This window comes from Theobroma cacao, chromosome 8 (genome assembly GCF_053813885.1).
Source record: "Theobroma cacao isolate CCN51 chromosome 8, ASM5381388v1, whole genome shotgun sequence".
In the NCBI taxonomy this organism is placed as follows: Eukaryota; Viridiplantae; Streptophyta; class Magnoliopsida; order Malvales; family Malvaceae; genus Theobroma; species Theobroma cacao.
This window is the reverse complement of record NC_142646.1, coordinates 11,773,295-11,794,415: the sequence shown is the minus strand read 5'-3', so window position 1 is coordinate 11,794,415 and position 21,121 is coordinate 11,773,295. Positions and strand designations below refer to the sequence as shown.

The following is a 21,121-nucleotide window of genomic DNA, read 5'->3' as shown; positions in this document are numbered from 1 at the left end:
AAGGCAGACTGTATGCAATATGGCGCCTAAGGTACCATGCAAGGCTGCAATCCCGAATCATACGATTAATTACAAACTATTCTCCTCTCTGAGGAGATTCAAAATGTAAGAAGTATTTATTTATGATTTTTATTCATAAATTTAACTTAAGCACCAAGATAGCCGTCATTAAAAGAAAAAGAAGCATTGTTAAAACAAATGTTGGTCAAGTTGCCTATAAGTAATAATTTCAATATTTGAAAATTGAAACAATCGCAAACAGTGGAGGGAAATGAAAATGAAAAGAAAAAATATAAAATTTTATTAAATTTTCTAATATTTGCTTAGCAGATAAAAAAATCAGATTAGTTGCGCAAGTCACATCATTATGAAATTTATATTATTGTTTTCTTATTGAAAAATAGTATAGACGTTTCCAACGCTAGACTTCTAACCTTATTAATTTCCCTAATACCCAAAGAAAGTACTACCACGGACTTCAAAGTTTTCTTAGAAAATATAAAAAAAAAAAAGTTTCAAAGTATGAATTCGAGAGCTACCAGTCGTGGTACTCATGTTCCACATCCATTAAAAAATCATTATCTGCATCTCTAAATCCCACCTAATGATATAACAAATAAAGAAATTGATATTCCACCATGCAATTATACAACTAAAATCATATCAACAACGCCTGCAACAGTTATGACCCTGATCACTCTGTTTCCTTTTTCAATTCAAGTATAAAGGAGGTTCTCTCAGATGATCGGGAGCCTCAAAAGATAACATGGTCAAGAGTAGATTAAGCTTCAAGTTTGCGGGATGTCTGGTTTCTTCTTTAATTCTCAACCTGTTGTTTATTATCAATATTTATGTTGGTGGTCAATGGAACCTGAGTTGGAGCTCAAGAGCCGCAGCAGAAGCTGAAGCTGTGGCAGCTACATCCTGTTCAGGCCATGGAAGAGCTTACTTGGATGGCTTGGTGGTTGATGGAAATACTGAACCAGTTTGTGAATGCAACGCATGCTATACAGGGCCTGACTGCTCTCAGTATATCCCTCACTGCATGGCAAATGCCGATGGGTACCTCTCTGCAACACTTGATATCAGAAAAGTCTTTCCTTCTTGTTAGTCAAGTTTAAGCTTTGATGATTCATATTTGATTCCTTGATGACAAGTTTTAGTCATTTCATTTACTTATTTAAAAAAGTAAGAAGAATAAATTAACAGCTTTGATTGTTTTGGGTGTTTATAGCTTTAATTCTGATGGTTTACAGAAAGCCAGTGACTACCTAAGTTTAATTCTGTCCCTCCCCTTCATTCAGATCTTAGTCAAGTTGGTCTCTCAGGATGCGTTTTGTTGGTGGTGGTTGTGTAGTTGCTCCCTATGATGAATTTCCCATTGTTGACAACATAGTGAAAGTCCATCCATTCTAAAGTTAGACGGGACTCCTTCCGTCCCCACCACATAATGGTGGATTTGTTGAGAAGATACTCAAGAACTAATCAAAACTTTCTTTCAATGTGGTCATTTTAATTTACCGTCTCATCAATTTAAGCTTAAAGAGTCCTTCTAATTAAAGTGGGGAGTTTCAGTCATTAGAAATCATTAAAAACCACTGGAATTTTCAAACTTTCTTTGAATATGATTATTTTGGTTTACAGCACATAGGTTTTGTTTGACACATTTTTATTTGCAGCGGGGATCCATTATTTTTGGAACCTTTCTGGCTACAGCATGCAGCTAGTAGTGCACTGGTAGTAGCAGGGTGGCACCGAATGAGCTATAGCTTTGATGGTAGCACTTACATCTCAAAAGAACTAGAAAGGCTGATTCGCAAAGTACACGCACTTGTAGGGAATGCTGTCACAGAAAACAGATTTATTATTTTTGGTACAGGTTCAACCCAAGTTCTTAGTGCTGCAGCTTATGCCCTGTCCCTTGAAAATTCCTCCTCCCCTGCAGGAGTTGTAGCTTCAGTCCCTTACTACGCGGTCTGTTCCATTACCCATATTGTAACTTTCCGCTCAATTCTGTAAATCGTTGTCCTTGATTTGATACCAAATTGAATGTTGACAGCTCTACAAAGAACAAGCAGAATATTTTAGTTCAGAAAAATTCAAGTTTCAAGGAGATGCTAACGCATGGAAGAACAAATCAGATACCAGCACAAATATGATTGAGGTTGTCACTTCACCAAACAATCCTGATGGACGATTAAACAAAGTGATTCTTCAGGGCCCTAATGTCAAAACAATTTATGATCGTGCATATTACTGGCCGCATTTTACACCAATTACAGCTCCTGCAGATGAAGATCTGATGGTATTTACGCTTTCCAAGCTTTCTGGTCATGCTGGCAGCAGATTTGGGTAAAAAGTCTGACCACTATTCTCTAGTAAACTTATCATTCTAACTGTTCATTAGTGCCATAGGCCTATAGTGCTTCATTAACTACTATGAAACAGGATAGCAATCTCTTTCACGGTTGTTGAATTATACCCTTTCATTATAACTAGCTTAGCAACTACATTGACCAGTTTCAATTCTATTGAGCAGAATTACAGAAATCACATTTGTGTCTTACACAGGTGGGCTGTGGTAAAGGATGAAAATGTGTATAACAGAATGACAATACACATGCAGCTAAGTTCCATGGGTGTTTCTAGAGATAGCCAGTTAAGAGCTTTTAAGCTTTTAAAAGCAGCCCTAGAAGGAGAAGGAAGGGAATTATTTGACTTTGCTTACCAGACAATGAAGACCAGGTGGGAAAGATTGACCAGGACATTGTCCTTGTCAAAGCGCTTCTCTGTCCAGAAAATTAATCCACAATACTGCACTTTTTACAATAAATTCAGAGAATTCTCACCAGGTAATTCTCTCAACCTCACTTTAGGCCTAAATTTTTTCTGCAGTGTTGCATACATGTTTAATGTTTAGCTGGTTATTCAGTGCAGTCAATTAAATTGGTTGTGTAGGTCCCAATGGAGTGCCAAAAGAGAGGTGAATGGCACTAAAAATTTTGAAGGCAGTTTTTTGATCTTGAAAAGCTTTTTGTAAAATATAAGATGAAAGGTTTAAAACTTGTTAAGGTTAAAAGGCACCAAGCAAGGAAAGGTGGAGGGAAGTGGACAAAGTATAAATATTTATAATGGTTTAATTCCCTTAGCCTACATCTACTACCTTGATATCCAAATCAAAGATTTTCAACCTACTTCACTAAACCAGTGAAATTAACAGCTTCCACCAAACTTTTACAAGGTGAGCTTTTAACCCAAGCTTTAATCCCTTACAGTAAATCTTAGAGTGCTTCCCACACTCTAATCAACCAAGAAATAAGAAGAAAAAGGAATACATGTGATCACCATTGCTGATCTAAAACGAATACAATCAAGCTCAAACACTTTTTTCTTGCTTTTTTACCGTTGAAGTTTTCTTTTATACTTTGAGACTTAGATTTTTCTATTAAAGATAGTTTCTAGCTATTGTGAACATGTCTAATGCCGTTATAGCCGATATTTTGTCTTTTAGCAATCAAATTCAAATGGGCAGACAGTGTTCCATTAATTGGTTAAAGGCAGGCTTTAACCAATTAAGCCTTCTCTCTGACTTGCACTGTTTGACAACTCTGTTCACTATATTAATCGGTTAAATGAAACTTTAACTAATTAAAAATATTATGTTTTCAAACTTCTCCAATCAACAATCTTCCTTCAATTGGTTAGTCCTCCCTTTAATTGTTTAGGGCTTCTTTTCCTTCAACTTTAACCGATTGAAATAAACGTTAACCAATTAAAATATTTTCAAGTTCAAAATCTCTTATTTAGCGTCCTTTAACGGCTAACTTCACTTTGAATTTAATTTTTGATGCTTCAAAATGCTTTAAGTCTTAAGCTTTAACCGATTAACCCTTTTGCTTAACCGATTAGCAAGCTTCAGTGTTTTGCTTCCAGCACCTTCTTAATCAGTTAAGCCTAGTGCTAACTAATTAAGACTTTTTTGCCTTGCCTTTATATGGCACCTAGTTTTGCCTTAACTTGTTAAGGCTCCACATTAATCAGTTAATGATGTTTTGTTTTTACTAACCTTTTCTTTCTTTCGCTCTTTAACTGATTAACCTTTCTTTTAAGTGAGCAAGCTTCTTGACTTGCCTTTAATCATCAACTTTATTAAGGGTTTTAAATTTTGTTTTGCATACTTAAGTAGTGAAGTTATACATCAATAAATAAAGAATATTTTGTTATCATAAAAAACAGATAGAGTCAACAAGTTGTACTATAAATGACATTGGATTTTCAAAGTGAAATGATAAAAACTCTAATACAACAGGAACAACCACTCTTTCATGCTCTATCATTCAGATCTTGGCACCAACAATCACATCCTGGTGCACTACTTATGACCATCAGGGCATCAATTCACTCCTCTTGAACTTAATTCTATTATTTTAAGATTGTACAACATTTAGCTTTGTCAAACTGAAAGTAAACCATATCTATTATCTATAACACATATGATTTCACTAATAATTGAAAGGCAACTATAGGACAACGACCTTAAAACTACTAGTCTACTACTCTAATCCACTACAGGTACTAGTCTAGTTGTGCGCATACCTTATTGAATCCAACAGAAAATCTATCAATTAAATGTTTCATTCTGCTTGTTGAACTTCAACCTAAATGTCTAAGTAGTTATCAAATTTTGGCTACCCTAGTGTTGTGATCGCTTATACCTTTATTCCAACACCATTATACCTATATATACAAATTTTATCTTTGTTCTCCTTTTGTGGAATTGGATGCTTAAGTAGGGAGTTTGTTGGTGTTGATGGCAACACACAAACCCAAAAAAAAAAAAAAAAGCTAGAACAATGCAGTTGATGAAATGAAGCCGCTAATGTAGCTTATTCTATCTTCTGGCTAATTGTAAAGGAGCTAATTTAAGGTTGCAACAAAGGCACAAAACTTGCAATACAAGTACTATCAAGCACCAAATAATTTCGAAGAACAAAGAGGGATAATGAGGCTTAAAATCAAAACTGAAAACTTCATTTCATTAAGTTAGTTACATGTTTAAATAAGGAGCAAACAAAATCCATAAAACACTCAACTTGCTTAAAAAAAAAAAAGACACTCAACTGCTCCCATTACCAGCTTCAATAATGCACAACTTGCACAATAATTCAACAAGTAAAGCACATAGGCTGACACTTACAAGACGTGAGGCTATGAAACAAAGATTAAAAATATCCTAAAACATCAAAAACATCATACCTATGCTAGATTAGTATATGATGCATAAATATGGTAATAAACCAAAAGAATTTGACTAACCAGTTGCACCAATTTTGAAAGTAATCTAATTCTGATGTAGCAAACTTCCCATAAGGCATAATGATGCACCTATCTTCACCACAATCCGAAGCATAATGCTCATTTATCAGAAAAATCAACTAAGGTAGAAAATTACACAATAAGGGTAAAAGCTTGATCTAAAATGTAATCATGGCAGACATGTAAAGCACACAACAAAACATATGCACCACTAGCCAAGTAAAAAGTAAACAAACTCCTTATGAGAATAGAACAAGCTTACCTTATGCCCACACCAAGCTGAGTTCCAGAACATTAGAATGCTTCTTGTGACAGCAATGCATCCAAGATAGCCATTAGCTCAACGGAATCAATCCATTATTTAGTTTAGAAACATTACTAACTTGCTTTTTTCTTGCCCAAGCAATTATCTTCACTTTAACTCTAATTTGATTTATTAAAACATTAACCCTTCACATCATAAACCTTCTTATAAATTGACATCAGTTCTTTGCTCTCGAGTCATATAGTCAATGTTACAAAACCAAGTATAATTGACAAGTCTAAGCATTTAATCAACTACTTGAATTCCTATCTTCACTACATATCATTCTTACCACTGCTTCTTCAACCATATACTACAGAATGTCTTTAAATACAAAGATAAGTGATTTTAACAACCTAATAATTATGGCAGCTTATGCATGGTTGAAATGTGAGAGAGAAGAAGATAAAGATTGTTATGCAGTTCTCAAGGAAGCTAAAATCATTGCTCGTCAGGGAAACAGATTTGGTTCAGAAGATCGCTATGTTAGACTCAGCCTGGTTCGAAGCCAAGATGATTTTGATATATTAATCAAACGTTTAAACAAATTAGTCTCAGAGGAAGATGGTGCCAAAATCATGTGAAAAATGAGATCAGCATTTTGTTGATCAAAACAAAATCATGTAAAGAATGAGATCAACAATTTGTTGATCAAAAGCTTCCCAACATTTCTATTATTACTTGTATTACAGAGATATAGATACAAGACCTTTATTAATATTTGGTTATTAAGAGAGGGGGAAGGGTTCATGTCTATTCACCTTTTAGACTTGATCTTTATAAAAGGCTCATGTCTATTATGTTAGTATGAGCCATGCAAGCCAATTAGTTGTTGTATGGGAATTGCACATTAAGCAATTTATCTATGACTTTTCTGATTATAATAGCATTGAAATAGTTCTTTATCCATGAGTTTGTAATTTAATTACTATTTATATTTATGTAGATAAAGCCCATGAAACTATACATGCTTTGCAAAGAAATTGTAATAAAATATATTTATGAGATTCTTATGCATCAAAGCATTATTCCTAAAAGTTCTTAATCATTGTATTATTAAGACGAGGTATCAATAATGCTCAAAGCTCAACACATACTATTCTTTACTTCTAAAGTAAGTAATCGATCTCATAGATTAAAGTATAGATATATTTGAAACTAGCATGTAGGTGTTTACCTTGAAAGAGCAAGTTCATTGAATATGACCCGACATGAGAAATGCATTTGGTATCTCACTTTAGTGTCATGCAAATATTTCTTATGTGTTAGTTGTGTAAATACTCCTTATACTTAAGACACCAGGTTGTCTTATATATGGAGTGTTATATTTTGATCAAAGCACTACATGTTCTAACAAGGATGCCAAAACAGGATATGGTTGGTTGTAGTATAAAGCATGTGACGGTAAATGAGTGAACAAGAAATGAGTCATCACCTCAAGTGATTTGGGGGCATACCTTAACGGTTCTTAGTTGATATTAGCTTGTTGAAGTCCTTAGCCAAGGCTATTTAGAGATTATGAAAAGAAGTTTCATAAGTCTCTGCAAACCTAATGATCTAACTTTAATAACAAATATAGAGATCAATAAGAGTAGACATTGCACCATGCTCTTATTATCTTTGGGATATATGATAAGGGAATGAATTATACTAATAGAATGTACACGAAATGGTTAGTCAAACCATATTGACTTTCCTAACATTTGGGTAGTCATGATGCATTGTAAAATGCCAATCTTGGTCTATGAGACTAAATTAATTAATTGGGAATTGATAATGAATATGATTCATTTAATACTAATTCATTATAATTATAATTCAAGTCCATTACCAACTTAGTAGGAGCCTAATGGGTCACACATAAATCACTGTGATATGATTAAAATTGGCTTTTACAATTAAGTACGAACTTAATTGAATAGAGGTTATGAACTTCTGTTGGGCTTAATTAAAATGTTTAAATAAGCCATGGGGTCAAATACTTAATTATCTAAAAGTCATGTGGTGATAACTAAAAGCTACTTATGCTTTAACCTTAACTATAAATATGTTGTTTTAGACCAAAAGAGCGAGAGAACGCTTTTTCTTCCTAATCTTGCTTTTAACTGCACATTGTAAAGAGAAAGAAAAGTTCTTCCTCTTAGGTTTAGCCAAGAGAAAGAGTACGAAAGACACTTAAGCTTTGTAAACTTTCTTGCTAGCACAAGGTTTTGTAAAAAACAACCCCAACCTTTTGAAAAAGATTCGAGTTCATAGTGATTGTGTGGACTACATTGGAAATCGGACATTTGGACGATTTTGGTTTGCAACAACCGGACCTTGGTGTGCATTTAAGTGAAGAAATATCTTTGTTGCCCTTTAAGAATTTATACATTCTAAGGGCTAAGGTACAACTATTTTTTTTTGTTTATATCACAACCGACTGTGGTGGTTCATGGTTTAGGTTCTTAAGTTTTAATATTTTCACTACATATTTTATTTATAATTGCATTACTCGAGGAAACCAACATTAGTATCAGAGCCATCCATGGTTGTACATGGCTCAGTTTATCATGTCTATTATTGTTAATATCATTTAGAAATTGAATATGAAATGTTCGAGTAACTAAGAAGAAATGCTCTTGTGATTTCGATTCTATCTTTTGGGACAAATTTGATTTATGTCATTTAATCCTTAATTATAAAACATTATTCAAATTTTTAAGTGTCCAAATATGTAGATTAAAGTGTGCATAAGATGCACAAATGAATCGGCAAGATTTAATTTGTTTTCATGATAATACAAGGCTATTTTAATAGCAGAATACAAAATTGTCTAGATCTATTCTTGGTGCATTATCAGTATGTAAAATGGAGATTAAAGTCTCAATAAATTATTGGAAATGTAAGGAAGACAAGTACCATGGAAACGTTCCAAGACAAAATGCTGCCCTAGGATGGAGGGTGGTTGCAAAGTCATAAAACGTGGCTGTAAAATGTTGTTACGAGCAAAAACTCTAAGTCAAAGTTTTTGAATAGTCTAATCACCTTTTAAAATCTTGAAAAATTACTTTAGAATTGTTCCATGAGTTAGAAATTAGGATAAAGTTTATTGGAATTTAATTCCTAATTTTAAACCACCAAAGAATTTAAAAAACCAATTTTGCCACTTACAGATATGGGTTATGGTTTTTGAATTTTTTGAATAGTCAAATCACCTCCTAAAATTCTAAAAAATATTTTGGAATTGTTTCATGAGTTATCTATCAAGATAAATTTTATTGGAATTAAATTCCTAAAAATAGGCCATCATAATGTCATGTAATGGGGACATGTCTGCTGTTGTCTGCAGTAGAACATATTTTCAGTTAAACATATTTTCAGTTAAGACAAGAAAATCCGAACATGACACAAATATTAAATAAAGATTTATTGTCCATAACTTAATTTAAATTACCTAAAATGTTTAGGTAATGGATGGCATGCAATCTTCAACCATACATGGATTAATAATAGGACCACCAAAAACGTTTAAGAGCGTAAATTAAAACTGTTTTAGTTTGTAATAAAATTTAATTCTAATCCTAATAAGATTAGAAATGGATAAGTTGCTAATTTTGATTAATAAAACTTTTCATATATGAAAGGTTTCCAGATATAGAATTAAATAACCATTCAATGGCTTGAAGAAATTAGTGTAGCAAAAGTCCATAATCATCCAAAGTAGTGTGCATATCATAGATTTATTTTATGTGATTTAATAAACGTTATGCATGCAAAGATGAGACCTTACAAAAAATCCCACATTAAATATTGAGTCACATGCTACACAAGATTAAGATGCCTTCCACTTTCATAGCAAAAACCAGAGGTCTTCATTAATGAGGCTTGTTGAGTAAACTCAAGGTCAAACTTTATTACAATATGTTGATACTATGAAGAGTGGATCCTACTCAACTAGTTTCAGAAAATTTGGATGCTTGGAAACTTGATTATTATGGATACTAAAGGCTCAAGGTGAAACATATATGATATGTTTAGGCAAAACTTGATTATTATGGAAACTAGAGGCGCAAGGCAAAACATATATGATGTGTTTAGGCAATGTGTTGCCACCTCCTTGATCTAAGGGTTGTATAGAGATAGAATTGGTAAGTTTAGTTACCTACCTAATCCACTTATCATGGCTTATTGAGCAAACTCAAGGTCATGACCAGAATGGATGTGATTTTAGCCCACTAAGAGAATTTTTGTAGATATCTTTTGAGATGATATGAAAGGTTATCATTTCAAAGAAAATAGTGGGAGCATTCAGATTAAGATTCCTATCTCGTTTAAATTGATTGGTCTTACATGAATACTTACATATACTCTTTAAATGTCTAGGCTGCTAGAATACATATATAAATCACTTTGCGCGGCATATACTTGATGCTATTATGAAATCTAGGCAATATGTTTGGACTAGTATATCAAATTGAGAAATGTTATCAAATATCTATCAAGAATAGATGTTATTAAGGAAGATATTTTTGCCTTATTCACAAGGTTAAAGAATGAGAAACTTGTATAAGTTTCTTCGTTGGCCATGTGTATGATTGTAACGACCTTTCCTTGGTCGTTACCGGCGTCCGAGACTTCTAAAGAATTTTTGCTAAGTCTCGAACAAGCCTCATTTAAGACTTCCACTAGATTCATTAAATACATATAATCAAATCACGTGTGTAAGCAAATATTAATAATTAAATTACTGTCTACTCCATTCAAGATAATAACAAATCAAGTTTATGAGTTAACAACATTTTTTCAACATCTAGCAATTTCTTTCCAACACAACCCTAAACAGTGGAATGACTCAGAGCGGGGTTAGGAGAGGCCTTTATTGTGAGACCTTGACCTTTATAAACTCATAGTTAGTAATGAACGCAATAACATGGGCTAGGGGTAGTTTCGTCATTTCTTTAGTAAGCCCCGAAAAGTAAGTTTTAAACAATATTAAGGCCTAATTAGGCCTAAGGCATAAATGAATGATGAAAAAATGGGTAAAATGATGAAGGAAATGAAAATGATGATGATTTCCATGATAGGAGCAAAATGGTCATTTTTCACCTCGGGTCAAAATTTTTAAGTTTTCATGAACTCGAGTATTTTTAGACCATTATGGACCTTGTCCCAGTGCCAAAAGAGTAAAAGATTGCACAAAGGATTGGAAGAGAATAAGCTAATTTGTGGAGAGGCATTTTTTTAATTTAAGTGAAGTGGATAAGCATGGGCTATAAATATCTTGTCTGCTAGTAGCTTCTTCATTCTCCAACAGCTTTTCTCTTTCATCTTCCTCTCATCTCACGTTGCTTTCATCCTCCATGAAAGCTTGATATGAAAGCTCCATAACCTCCTTTAAAATAGCTCCACTTTTCATGCCTTGGTGCACTTCTTTCGTAAACCCTTGTGCTCTTCCACTCTCTCACTTTGAAACCCTTAAAAAAATCTTGTTTCCATACTCTCTCTCACTAGTTAGGTGTTTTAGAGAGAGAAAGAGGAAGCTTTAATAATAGCTTGAAAGTTGTTGGGAAGAATTTCAAATCCAAGCTACCAAGGTGAGTAGTACACTAGAATTGAGTTTTTATGTTGAAAATGATTAGTGTTTAGACTTAGGGGTGATTTGATAGTTGGGGTTGTTCATTCACTTTAGAGTGATTAGAATGGTGAACTTAGATAGCCACTTAAATGGCAATTTGAAAGCTAACTAAGAGAAAGCTTTTAGATTTTATAAGTATGTGAATTGACTTAATGGTGATGATAATGTGATAATAGGTTCCAACGAAGGCCCATCTCCCCATTTGGACCAATAGAGGAAGTTGGAGCTTTTAGATTTTATAAGTATGTGAATTGACTTAATGGTGATGCTAATGTGATAATAGGTTCCAACGAAGGCCCATCTCCCCATTTGGACCAATAGAGGAAGTTGGAGTTGAGTAAAGATTTAAAAAAATACCGGTGAGTGAACTTGCATTTCAAAATTCGTTTTGGGAAAGTAAACCTATTTGCACAATATACTTGAATGATTTTATCCAATTTTCCTTAAAAACAAGTGCCTTGGGAACAAGCCTTTGATAACTTGATTTTATGTTGTGACATGCGGTTGTTATGGATCCATGCACTACTACATTATGTTGGTATATATATAGATGTATATATGTTGTGCATGATGGTTGATATTGTGTGATGATTATAACTGTGTGTGTGCACGATGTGGGAGAATGCGGATGCCGGTAATGGTGGTGGTGAGGGAGATGGATGATGATAGTGCCTATGTGCACGATGTGGGGGGATGTACACGATGGCACTTATTGTGCACAATATGGGGGGATGCACACGATGACTCCGGCTATGTGCACGATGTGGAGGGATGCACATGAGTTGGATGAGATGATAGTGGTATTGGTATTTATCCATGTATGTATATGTATATATGTTTAGAGAATGAAAACTCATGAATATGGTTTATGGTTGAAATGCATATGAATTTGGCATGTTGAACTTTAGGAAATTGTTTGTGTTTCATGTTGCTTATGTCGTTTTAGCAAGATGGCTTTTTCTTGAAAGAAAGAAAACCTTTTTCTTGGTGCTCTGTTTCTCGCTGCAGCGAGAAACTCTCAAGTTTGAGGGCCTTCACCTGACCTGGTTCTCACTGCAGTGAGAAAGTCACTGTAGCTTCTCGCTACAGCGAGAAACTTTTTATTTTGGCCAAGTGAAACTTGCTACAGCGAGAAAGAATCTCACTGCAGCAAGAAACCTTCTGTCCATTTTGCTATATTGTGGGTTTTTTGCCATTTTTTGCATTTCATTTATACCCTAGTTGAGCATGGACTTCCAACATGTTTGGGGATTATCTAACTAAGTTTGGAATGAGGAAATTTTGAGAGAAATCCTCGGTCGATTGAGAAACCCTAGTCTAGCTAGTCACTCGAGCCCTAACTTTGTTATCGCAAAAATTGATTACTGTAGCGAGAATGCCTTTCCGCTGCAGCGAGGACCCTTCGTTTCATTGGATTTACTTATATATCACTGAAACCTTCATTCTTCAATTTCTTTGTTATGTGTGGATTCATCATTCTCAAGTGATCAACCATTTAAGGGTCTAAGGACGGATTTTAATAAGAGTAAAACTAAATTGCATTGTTTTGAAACAAGTGCATCATGATTTTCAAATTTTTCCTATTAATTGCTTGTTCCCTTTCTGTTCACTCACTGGGTTTATACTCACCGTTTTCAACTTCATGTTTTCAGATCAAGAAGCAATCGGTAATTAGGTCGAGGTGACCTCGTAGATTCGACTATTGGTAGGTGTCTCGATATTTAGTTGCTGTACATTTGTCTGAGTTTCTCTGCTGGAAGTCGAGTACTCTTTTGTTGTGTATAGACAAACCGATATAAATTATTAAATTATGTTTAGACAATATATGTACACTTTGATTGGCAAGACACTATGAGATGGCAATGTTTAGTATTATTTTGATTCAAAGTTATAAAATGTGAGTTAGCAACTTTTAATGGAATGGTGAAAAGGTTATATTAATAGGCTTGCTTGGGCTTAGTGGACTACTTCTATTGGGCTCATGAGTTGGTCATGGCCCAAAATTTGGATCGTGACAGACTTGGTATCAGAGCCCTAGGTTGTCTAGGTCTTAGGACTTCCATTTGTTGGTCCAGCGGAGTGTTGGGTCTTTATGTGGGAACTTTGGTTGTGAAGTGTGAACTGCGACACATTTTACAACCAAGTGACTACATAGATTCCCTATCTTAGAAACCACATTTTTGCCTTAAGTATGATTATAAAATGTGTTTAATAACAGGTGTTTGCTCTTGTCTAGATAAGAATGTCGCCTAAGAGACGAGCTGCCTCAAGACGGATGGGGGAGCAAGATGCTCCTGATGAGTTGAAAAATAGGCCATGGGCATCTACCCTTAAGGGGTGAGGTAGACATGGCAGGGCCACTAGGTCGGTGAGGGCAGATACGCTTGTGAGTAGGTGAGAGGAAGGACAGTCTTTGGGTGGTGTAGATAGACAACCAACAGGGGGTATTACCATTGAGGATTTCGCGACAGGCCTACAGGGAGTCAATCGGTTGTAGAGATGATGGTAGCCCGTATGGATGATATACAGAGGGTAGTAAATGGGAGACCTACAGTACAAGAATCCCCTAGCTCCCAAGGATAGGTCGATCGCCAACATCATGAGGTTAAGATGAGACATCTAAATATTTCTTTTCCTGATGTTCTTAAGCTTAAGCCCCTGTCATTTTCAGGGTCTAATGTATAAGAGAAACCCTAGGTTTTCTTAGATAAGATGGAGAAGATTTGTAAAGCCTTGGGATGTTCCAGTGTCTGGTCAGTTGAGCTAGCCGCCTTCTAATTAGAGGATGTGGCATAAAAGTGGTATAGTTCTCTATGTAGAGGCAGATCAACGGATGCAACACCGTTGACTTAGAGTGAATTCAGTACAGCCTTCTTAGACTGATTCTTACCACTTAGTGTACGTAATGCACGAGCTAAGGAGTTTGAGGCCTTAGTACAAACCCCAGGTATGACGGTGTCAGAATACGACATCAAATTTATGTAGCTAGCTCTGTATGTGCCCTACCTAGTTTCCACTGAGGAGATGAAAATTCAAAGGTTTGTGGATGGGCTAGTAGAGCCATTGTTTAGGGCTGTGGCATCCCAAGATTTCAATACCTACTCCGCAGCAGTGGATTGCGCTCAGTGGATTGAGATGAAGACTAGTGAGAGTAGGGCTATGAGGGATAGAGCAAAAAGGGCCAAGAGAGAGGGTTATCAAGGTCATAGAGATTTCAGTAGTGGTGTTTCATCCTCTAGATGTTAAGGTCCATAGAAGGATTCACGATTATCCCAACAAGGGAGTGACCTGCCTAATGCTAGTGTTGGGGCGAGACAAAGAACTTTCAGTGCTAGGAGGTAGCAAGATTCGAGACAAAGTAGTTAAGTTATCCACCCTTATAATACTTGTGGGAGAAGACATAATGGATGATGCTTACGTATTGTGATAGTTTGTTATGGGTGTGGTCAACCTGGACATATTAGGAGGAATTGTCAAATGGATCATCAGTCACAAGATTCTGCTCGTGGTTCCACCCAACTAGCGTCGTCTGCTCCTTTAGTTGCTGCCTCATCTGGTCGGGAGGTTAGTGGATCCAGAGGTAGAGGTGCTGGTACTTCTTCTCAAGGCAGGCCATCTGGGTCTGAACGTTTGAGTTCTGTTGGTAGGGGCTAGGTGAAGGTTTATGCTCTAACACCCCAAGAGGCCCATACATCCAATGTAGTGGTCTTAGGTACTATTTTTGTTTGTAATATGAATGCTCGAGTCTTATTTGATCCTGGTGCTACCCACTCTTTTATCTCTCCATGTTTTGCATCTCGTTTGGATAAAGATCGTGTTAAGAAAAAAGAACAATTAATAGTGACTACTCTTTTAAATGAGGTATTTATGGCTGAATGGGAATATGAGTCCTGTGTTGTTCGAGTCAAGGACAATGATACTTTGGTAAATTTAGTGGTGTTAGACACCTTAGACTTTGATGTGATTTTGGAAATGGATTGGTTATCACCTTGCCATGCCAGTGTGGACTGCTATCATAAATTGGTTAGGTTTGATATTCCCGGTGAATCATCATTAAGTATTCAGGGGGATAAGAGTAATACTCCAACCAATTTGATATCAGTCATGTCTATTAGAAAGTTTTTAAGACAGGGTTGTATAGGTTACTTGGTTGTGGTAAGGGATATTGAGGCGAAGGTTGAAGAAATAAGCCAAGTGTCGGTGGTGAATGAGTTCATGGATGTATTTCTTGAGGAACTACCAGGTTTACCTCCTGAGCGGGAGATTGAATTTTGCATAGATTTGATTTTTAACACTAGACCTATATCCATACCCCCGTATAGGATGGCACCTGCGGAGCTTAAAGAGCTTAAGGATCAGTTAGAAGATCTATTGGATAAAGGCTTCATCTATCCTAGCGTCTCACCATGGGGAACATCAGTGTTATTTGTGAAGAAGAAAGATGGGTCACTTAGGCTGTGCATTGATTACCGACAGCTTAATAAAGTGACGGTGAAGAATAAGTATCCCCTTCCAAGAATAGATGATTTATTTGATCAACGACAAGGAGCACAATATTTCTCTAAGATAGATCTGCGATTTGGGTACCACTAGTTGAGAATCCGGAATGACGATATACCCAAGACTGCATTTTGAACAAGATATGAGCACTATGAGTTAGTGATGTCATTCGGGCTCACGAATGCTCTTACGGCCTTTATGGATTTGATGAACTGAGTGTTCAAGCCCTATTTGGACAAGTTCATAGTGGTGTTTATTGATGACATCTTGACCTACTCGAGGAGTAGGGAGGAGCATGAGCAGCATCTTAAGATAGTGCTCCAAACTTTGAGAGAACATTGATTGTATGCCAAGTTCTCCAAGTGTGAGTTCTGGCTTGAAAATGTTGCATTCTTGGGACATGTGGTATCCAAGGATGGGGTACAAGTCAATCCAAAGAAAGTTGAGGCACTGGAAAAGTGGCCAAGGCCAACATCAATTACTGAGATTAGAAGTTTTTTGGGTTTGGCAAGCTATTATAGTTGATTTGTGAAGGACTTCTCTAAAATAGTCGCCCCTTTGACTAAGCTGACACGTAAAGATACAAAATTTGAGTGCTCTGATGCTTGTGAGGATAGCTTTAAGAAGCTTAAGGCATGTCTCACCACAGCTCCAATATTAAGCCTACCACCAGGCACGGGGGGTTATATGGTATTTTGTGATGCATCGCGGGTTTGTTTAGGGTGTGTATTAATGTAGCATGGGAAGGTGATTGCGTATGCATCAAGGCAACTTAAAAGGCATGAGTAGAATTACCCCACACATGATTTGGAGATGGCAGCAATCATGTTTGCCTTAAAGATTTGGAGGCATTACTTATATGGTGAAACTTACGAGATGTATACGGACCATAAAAGTTTAAAGTATATATTTCAGTAGAGGGATCTTAACTTACGGCAACGCAGATGGATGGAGTTGCTAAAGGATTATGATTGTACTATTCTTTACCATCTCGGTAAGGCAAATGTAGTGGCGGATGCCTTGAGTCAAAAATCTATGGGATGCTTGGCACATATCTCCGTGAACAGGAGATCTTTGATTAGGGAGATGCATAGCTTGGGAGACATGGGTGTGCATTTAGAAGTTTCGGAGGCAAATGCATTGCTAGCACATTTTAGAGTGAGGCCTATCTTAATAGACTGAATCAAAGAAGCACAAAGTAAAGATTATTTCGTAGCTAAGGCCTTAGAGGATCCTCAAAGAAGGAAAGGAAATATGTTTACTAAAGGCACAAGTGGAGTAGTGAGGTATGAAACAGGACTTTATGTGCCCGATAATGTTGGATTGAGGAGAAAAATATTGGAGAAGGCTCACATCGCAGCCTATGTGGTACATCTAGGGGCTACAAAGATGTATCAAGATTTGAAAGAGGTGTATTGGTGGGAAGGACTTAAGAGAGATGTAGCTGAGTTTATTTCCAAGTGCTTGGTTTGTCAGTAAGTTAAGGTCAAGCATCAAAAGCTTGCAGGGCTACTACAGCCATTACTAGTGCCCGAATGGAAGTGGGAGCATATTGCAATGGATTGCATAATGGGTTTGCCTTGGATAGTAGTAGACCGGTTAACGAAGTCAGCCTATTTTTTTTCGATTAAGACTACTTATGGTGCTGTCTAGTAAGCTCGAGTTTATGTGAATGAGATAGTACGGCTGCATGGTATCCCCATTTCTATAGTATCGATAAAGGAGCTCAATTCACCAGTAGGTTTTAGGGAAAGTTACAAGAAGCGTTAGGCACTAAGTTGGACTTCAGCACAGCTTTCCACCCTTAGACTAATGGATAGTCTAAACGGACGACACAAACAGTGAAAGATATGTTGAGGGCCTGTGTGATAGACCTTGGGGTCAGGTGGGATCGATATCTACCCCTAGTAAAGTTGGCTTACAACAACAGTTTCCAAGCTAGCATCCAAATGGCACCGTTTGAGGCATTATATGGACAAAGGTTCAAGTCACCTATTGGATAGCTAGAGGTGGGAGAAAGGAAACTTTTGGGGCCTGAGTTGGTACAAGACGCCACTGAAAAGATACAGATAATTTGGCAGAGGATGTTGTTAGCACAAAGTAGACATAAATCATATGCTGATAACAGACGGAGAGACTTGGAGTTTCAAGTGGGAGATCACGTATTCCTGAAGGTTTCACCAACTAAAGGGGTAATGAGGTTCTGCAAGAAAGGAAAACTAAGCCCTCGGTATATAAGACCCTTCGAGATCTTAAAAAGGGTTAGAGTAGTGGATTATCGTTTAGCGCTACCACTAGACCTCTCGAATATTCACCTCGTATTCCATGTGTCAATGCTTAGGAAATATAACCCTGATCCATCTCATGTAATACAGTATGAAACCATTCAGAAACAAAATGATCTAACCTATGAGGAACAACCAGTGGCTATCCTTGATAAGTAAGTCAAAAAGCTCTGTTCAAAGGATGTAGCCTTAGTGAAAGTATTGTGCGAAACCACACTAGTGAAGAGGTAACGTGGGAAGTAGAGAAGGAGATGCGAACCAAATATCCACACCTCTTTGATACTTAGAGGTACGTTATCTTATAGCTAAATTTAAATTCAGGGATCGAATTTCTTTAAGTGGGGGAGAATGTGAGACCTTGACCTTTATAGACTCATAGTTAGTAATGGATGAAATAACACGAGCTAGGGGTAGTTTCGTCCTTTCTTTAGTAAGCCCCCAAAAGTAAGTTTTCAACAATATTAAGGCCTAAGTAGGCGTAAGGCATATATGAATGATGAAAATATGGGTAAAATGACGAAGGAAATGAAAATGATGATGATTTCCATGGTAGGGGCAAAATGGTCATTTTTCACCTCGGGTCAAAATTTTTAAGTTTTCATGAACTCGAGCATTTCTAGACCATTATGGACCTTGTCCTAGTGTTAAAAGAGTAAAAGATTGCATAAAGGATTAGAAGAGAATAAGCAAATTTGTGGAGGGGCATTTTCGTAATTTAAGTGAAGTGGAGAAGCATGGGCTATAAATATCTTGTTCTTCCAACAACTTCTTCATTCTCCAGCAGCTTTTCTCCTTCTTCTTTCTCTCATCTCACGTTGCTTTCATCCTCTATGAAAGCTTGATATGAAAGCTCCATAACCTCCCTTAAAATAGCTCCACTTTTCATGCCTTGGTGCACTCCTTTCATAAACCCTTGTGCTCTTCCACTCTCTCACTTTGAAATCCTTGAAAAAATCTTATTTCCATACTCTCTCTCACTAGTTAGGTGTTTTAGAGAGAGAAAGAGGAAGCTTTAATAATAACTTGAAAGTTGTTGGGAAGAATTTCAAATACAAGCTACCAAGGTGAGTAGTACACTAGAATTGAGTTTTTATGTTGAAAATGATTAGTGTTTAGACTTGAGGGTGATTTGGTAGTTGGGGTTGTTCATTCACTTTAGAGTGATTAGAATAGTGAACTTAGATAGCCATTTAAATGGCAATTTGAAAGCTAATTAAGAGAAAGCTTTTAGATTTTATAAGTATGTGAATTGACTTAATGGTGATGCAAATGTGATAATAGGTTCCAACGAAGCCCCATCGCCCATTTGGACCAATAGAAGAAGTTAGAGTTGAGTAAGGATTTAACAAAATACCAGTGAGTGAACTTGCATTTCAAAATTTGTTTTGGGAAAGTACTTGAATGATTTTATCCAACTTTCCTTAAAAACAAGTGCCTTGGGAACAAGCCTTTGATAAATTGATTTTATGTTGTGACATGTGGTTGTTATGGATCCATGCACTACTACATTATGTTGGTATATATATAGATATATATATATATTTATATATATATATATATATATGTTGTGCATAATGGTTGATATTGTGTGATGATTATAACCGTGTGTGTGCACAATGTGGGAGAATGCAGATGCTGGTAATGGTGGTGGTGAGGGAGATGGATGATGATAGTGCTCGTGTGCACGATGTGGGGGGATGTACACGATGGCACTGATTGTGCACGATGTTGGGGGATGCACACGATGACTCCGGCTATGTGCACGATGTGGGGGGATGCACATGAGCTGGATGAGATGATAGTGGTATTGGTATTTATCCATGTATGTATATGTATATATGTTTAAAGAATGAAAACTCATGAATATGGTTTATGGTTGAAATGCATATGAATTTGGCATGTTGAACTTTAGGAAATTGTTTGTGTTTCATGTTGCTTTTGTCATTTTAGCAGGATGGCTTTTTCTTGGTGCTCTGTTTCTCGCTGTAGCAAGAAACTCTCGAGTTTGAGGGCCTTCACCTGACCTGGTTCTTGTTGCAGTGAGAAACTTTTTGTTTTGGCCAAGTGAAACTCACTGCAGCGAGAAACCTTTTATCCATTTTGCTATCTTGTGGGTTTTTTGCCATTTTTTTCCATTTCATTTATACCCTAGTTGAGCATGGACTTCCAACATGTTTGGGGATTATCTAACTAAGTTTAGAATGGGGAAATTTTGAGAGAAATCCTCGGTCGGTTGAGAAACCCTAGTCTAGCTAGTAACTCGAGCCCTAACTTCGCTGTCATAAAAATTCATTACTGCAGCGAGAATGCCTTTTCGCTGCAACGAGGACCCTTCGTTTCATTGGACTTACTTATATATCATTGAAACCTTCATTCTTCAATTTCTTTTTTATGTGTGGATTCATTATTATCAAGTAATCAACCATTTAAGGGTCTAAGAAGGGGTTTTAATAAGAGTAAAACTAAATTACATTGTTTTGAAACAAGTGCAGCATGATTTTCAAATTTTTCCTATTGATTGCTTGTTCCCTTTCTGTTCACTCACTAGGTTTATACTCACCGTTTTCAACTTCATGTTTTCAGATCAGGAGGCAGTCGGTAATTAGGTTGAGGTGACCTCGTAGATTCAACTATTGGTAGGTGTCTCAGCATTCAGTAGTTGTACATTTGTTTGAGTTTATCTACTGGACGTTGAGTACTCTTTTATTGTGTATAGACAAACCGATGTAAATTATTAAATTATGTTTAGACAATATATATACACTTTGATTAGCAGGCCACTATGAGATGGCAATGTTTAGTATTATTTTGATTCAAAGTTATAAAATGTGACTTAGCCACTTTTAATGGAATGGTGAAAAGGTTATATTAATATGCTGTCTTGGGCTTAGTGGACTACATCCATTAGGCTCATCTGCTAGTCATGGCCCAAATTTTGGGTCGTGACATTTACCTACTCTACGGTGGTCCGTATGCACCGATGATTACACGTTAGACTGATCTCTATCTATAAGAAGGGGAAATAAAAGGGATGTGAGTCTCAAACTTAGTGAACATCATTGACCCCGTGAGCAGGCAAGGAAGGGAAACAAACATAAA

At 36.4% G+C, this 21,121-nt stretch overlaps 1 protein-coding gene across 3 annotated transcripts; it reads left to right on the top strand.

Moving 5' to 3' along the window:
• The first annotated feature begins 543 nt into the window (after positions 1-543).
• LOC18592704 (tryptophan aminotransferase-related protein 4-like) lies at positions 544-20,794 on the top strand. Of its 3 annotated transcripts, XM_088809155.1 has the most exons (6): positions 544-1,062; positions 1,680-1,974; positions 2,060-2,352; positions 2,572-2,852; positions 12,890-12,942; positions 20,606-20,794. In XM_088809155.1, the coding sequence occupies exons 1-5, from the start codon at positions 767-769 to the stop codon at positions 12,910-12,912; spliced, it is 1,188 nt and encodes a 395-aa protein (XP_088665281.1). In that variant the 5' UTR covers positions 544-766; the 3' UTR covers positions 12,913-12,942; positions 20,606-20,794. The 3 variants fall into 3 exon arrangements, with proteins under 3 accessions (XP_088665281.1, XP_088665282.1, XP_007019615.3); XM_088809156.1 differs by lacking the exon at positions 12,890-12,942; XM_007019553.3 differs by lacking the exons at positions 12,890-12,942; positions 20,606-20,794 and adding an exon at positions 5,993-6,525 and having other exon boundaries at positions 552-1,062.
• The last annotated feature ends 327 nt before the right edge of the window (positions 20,795-21,121 follow it).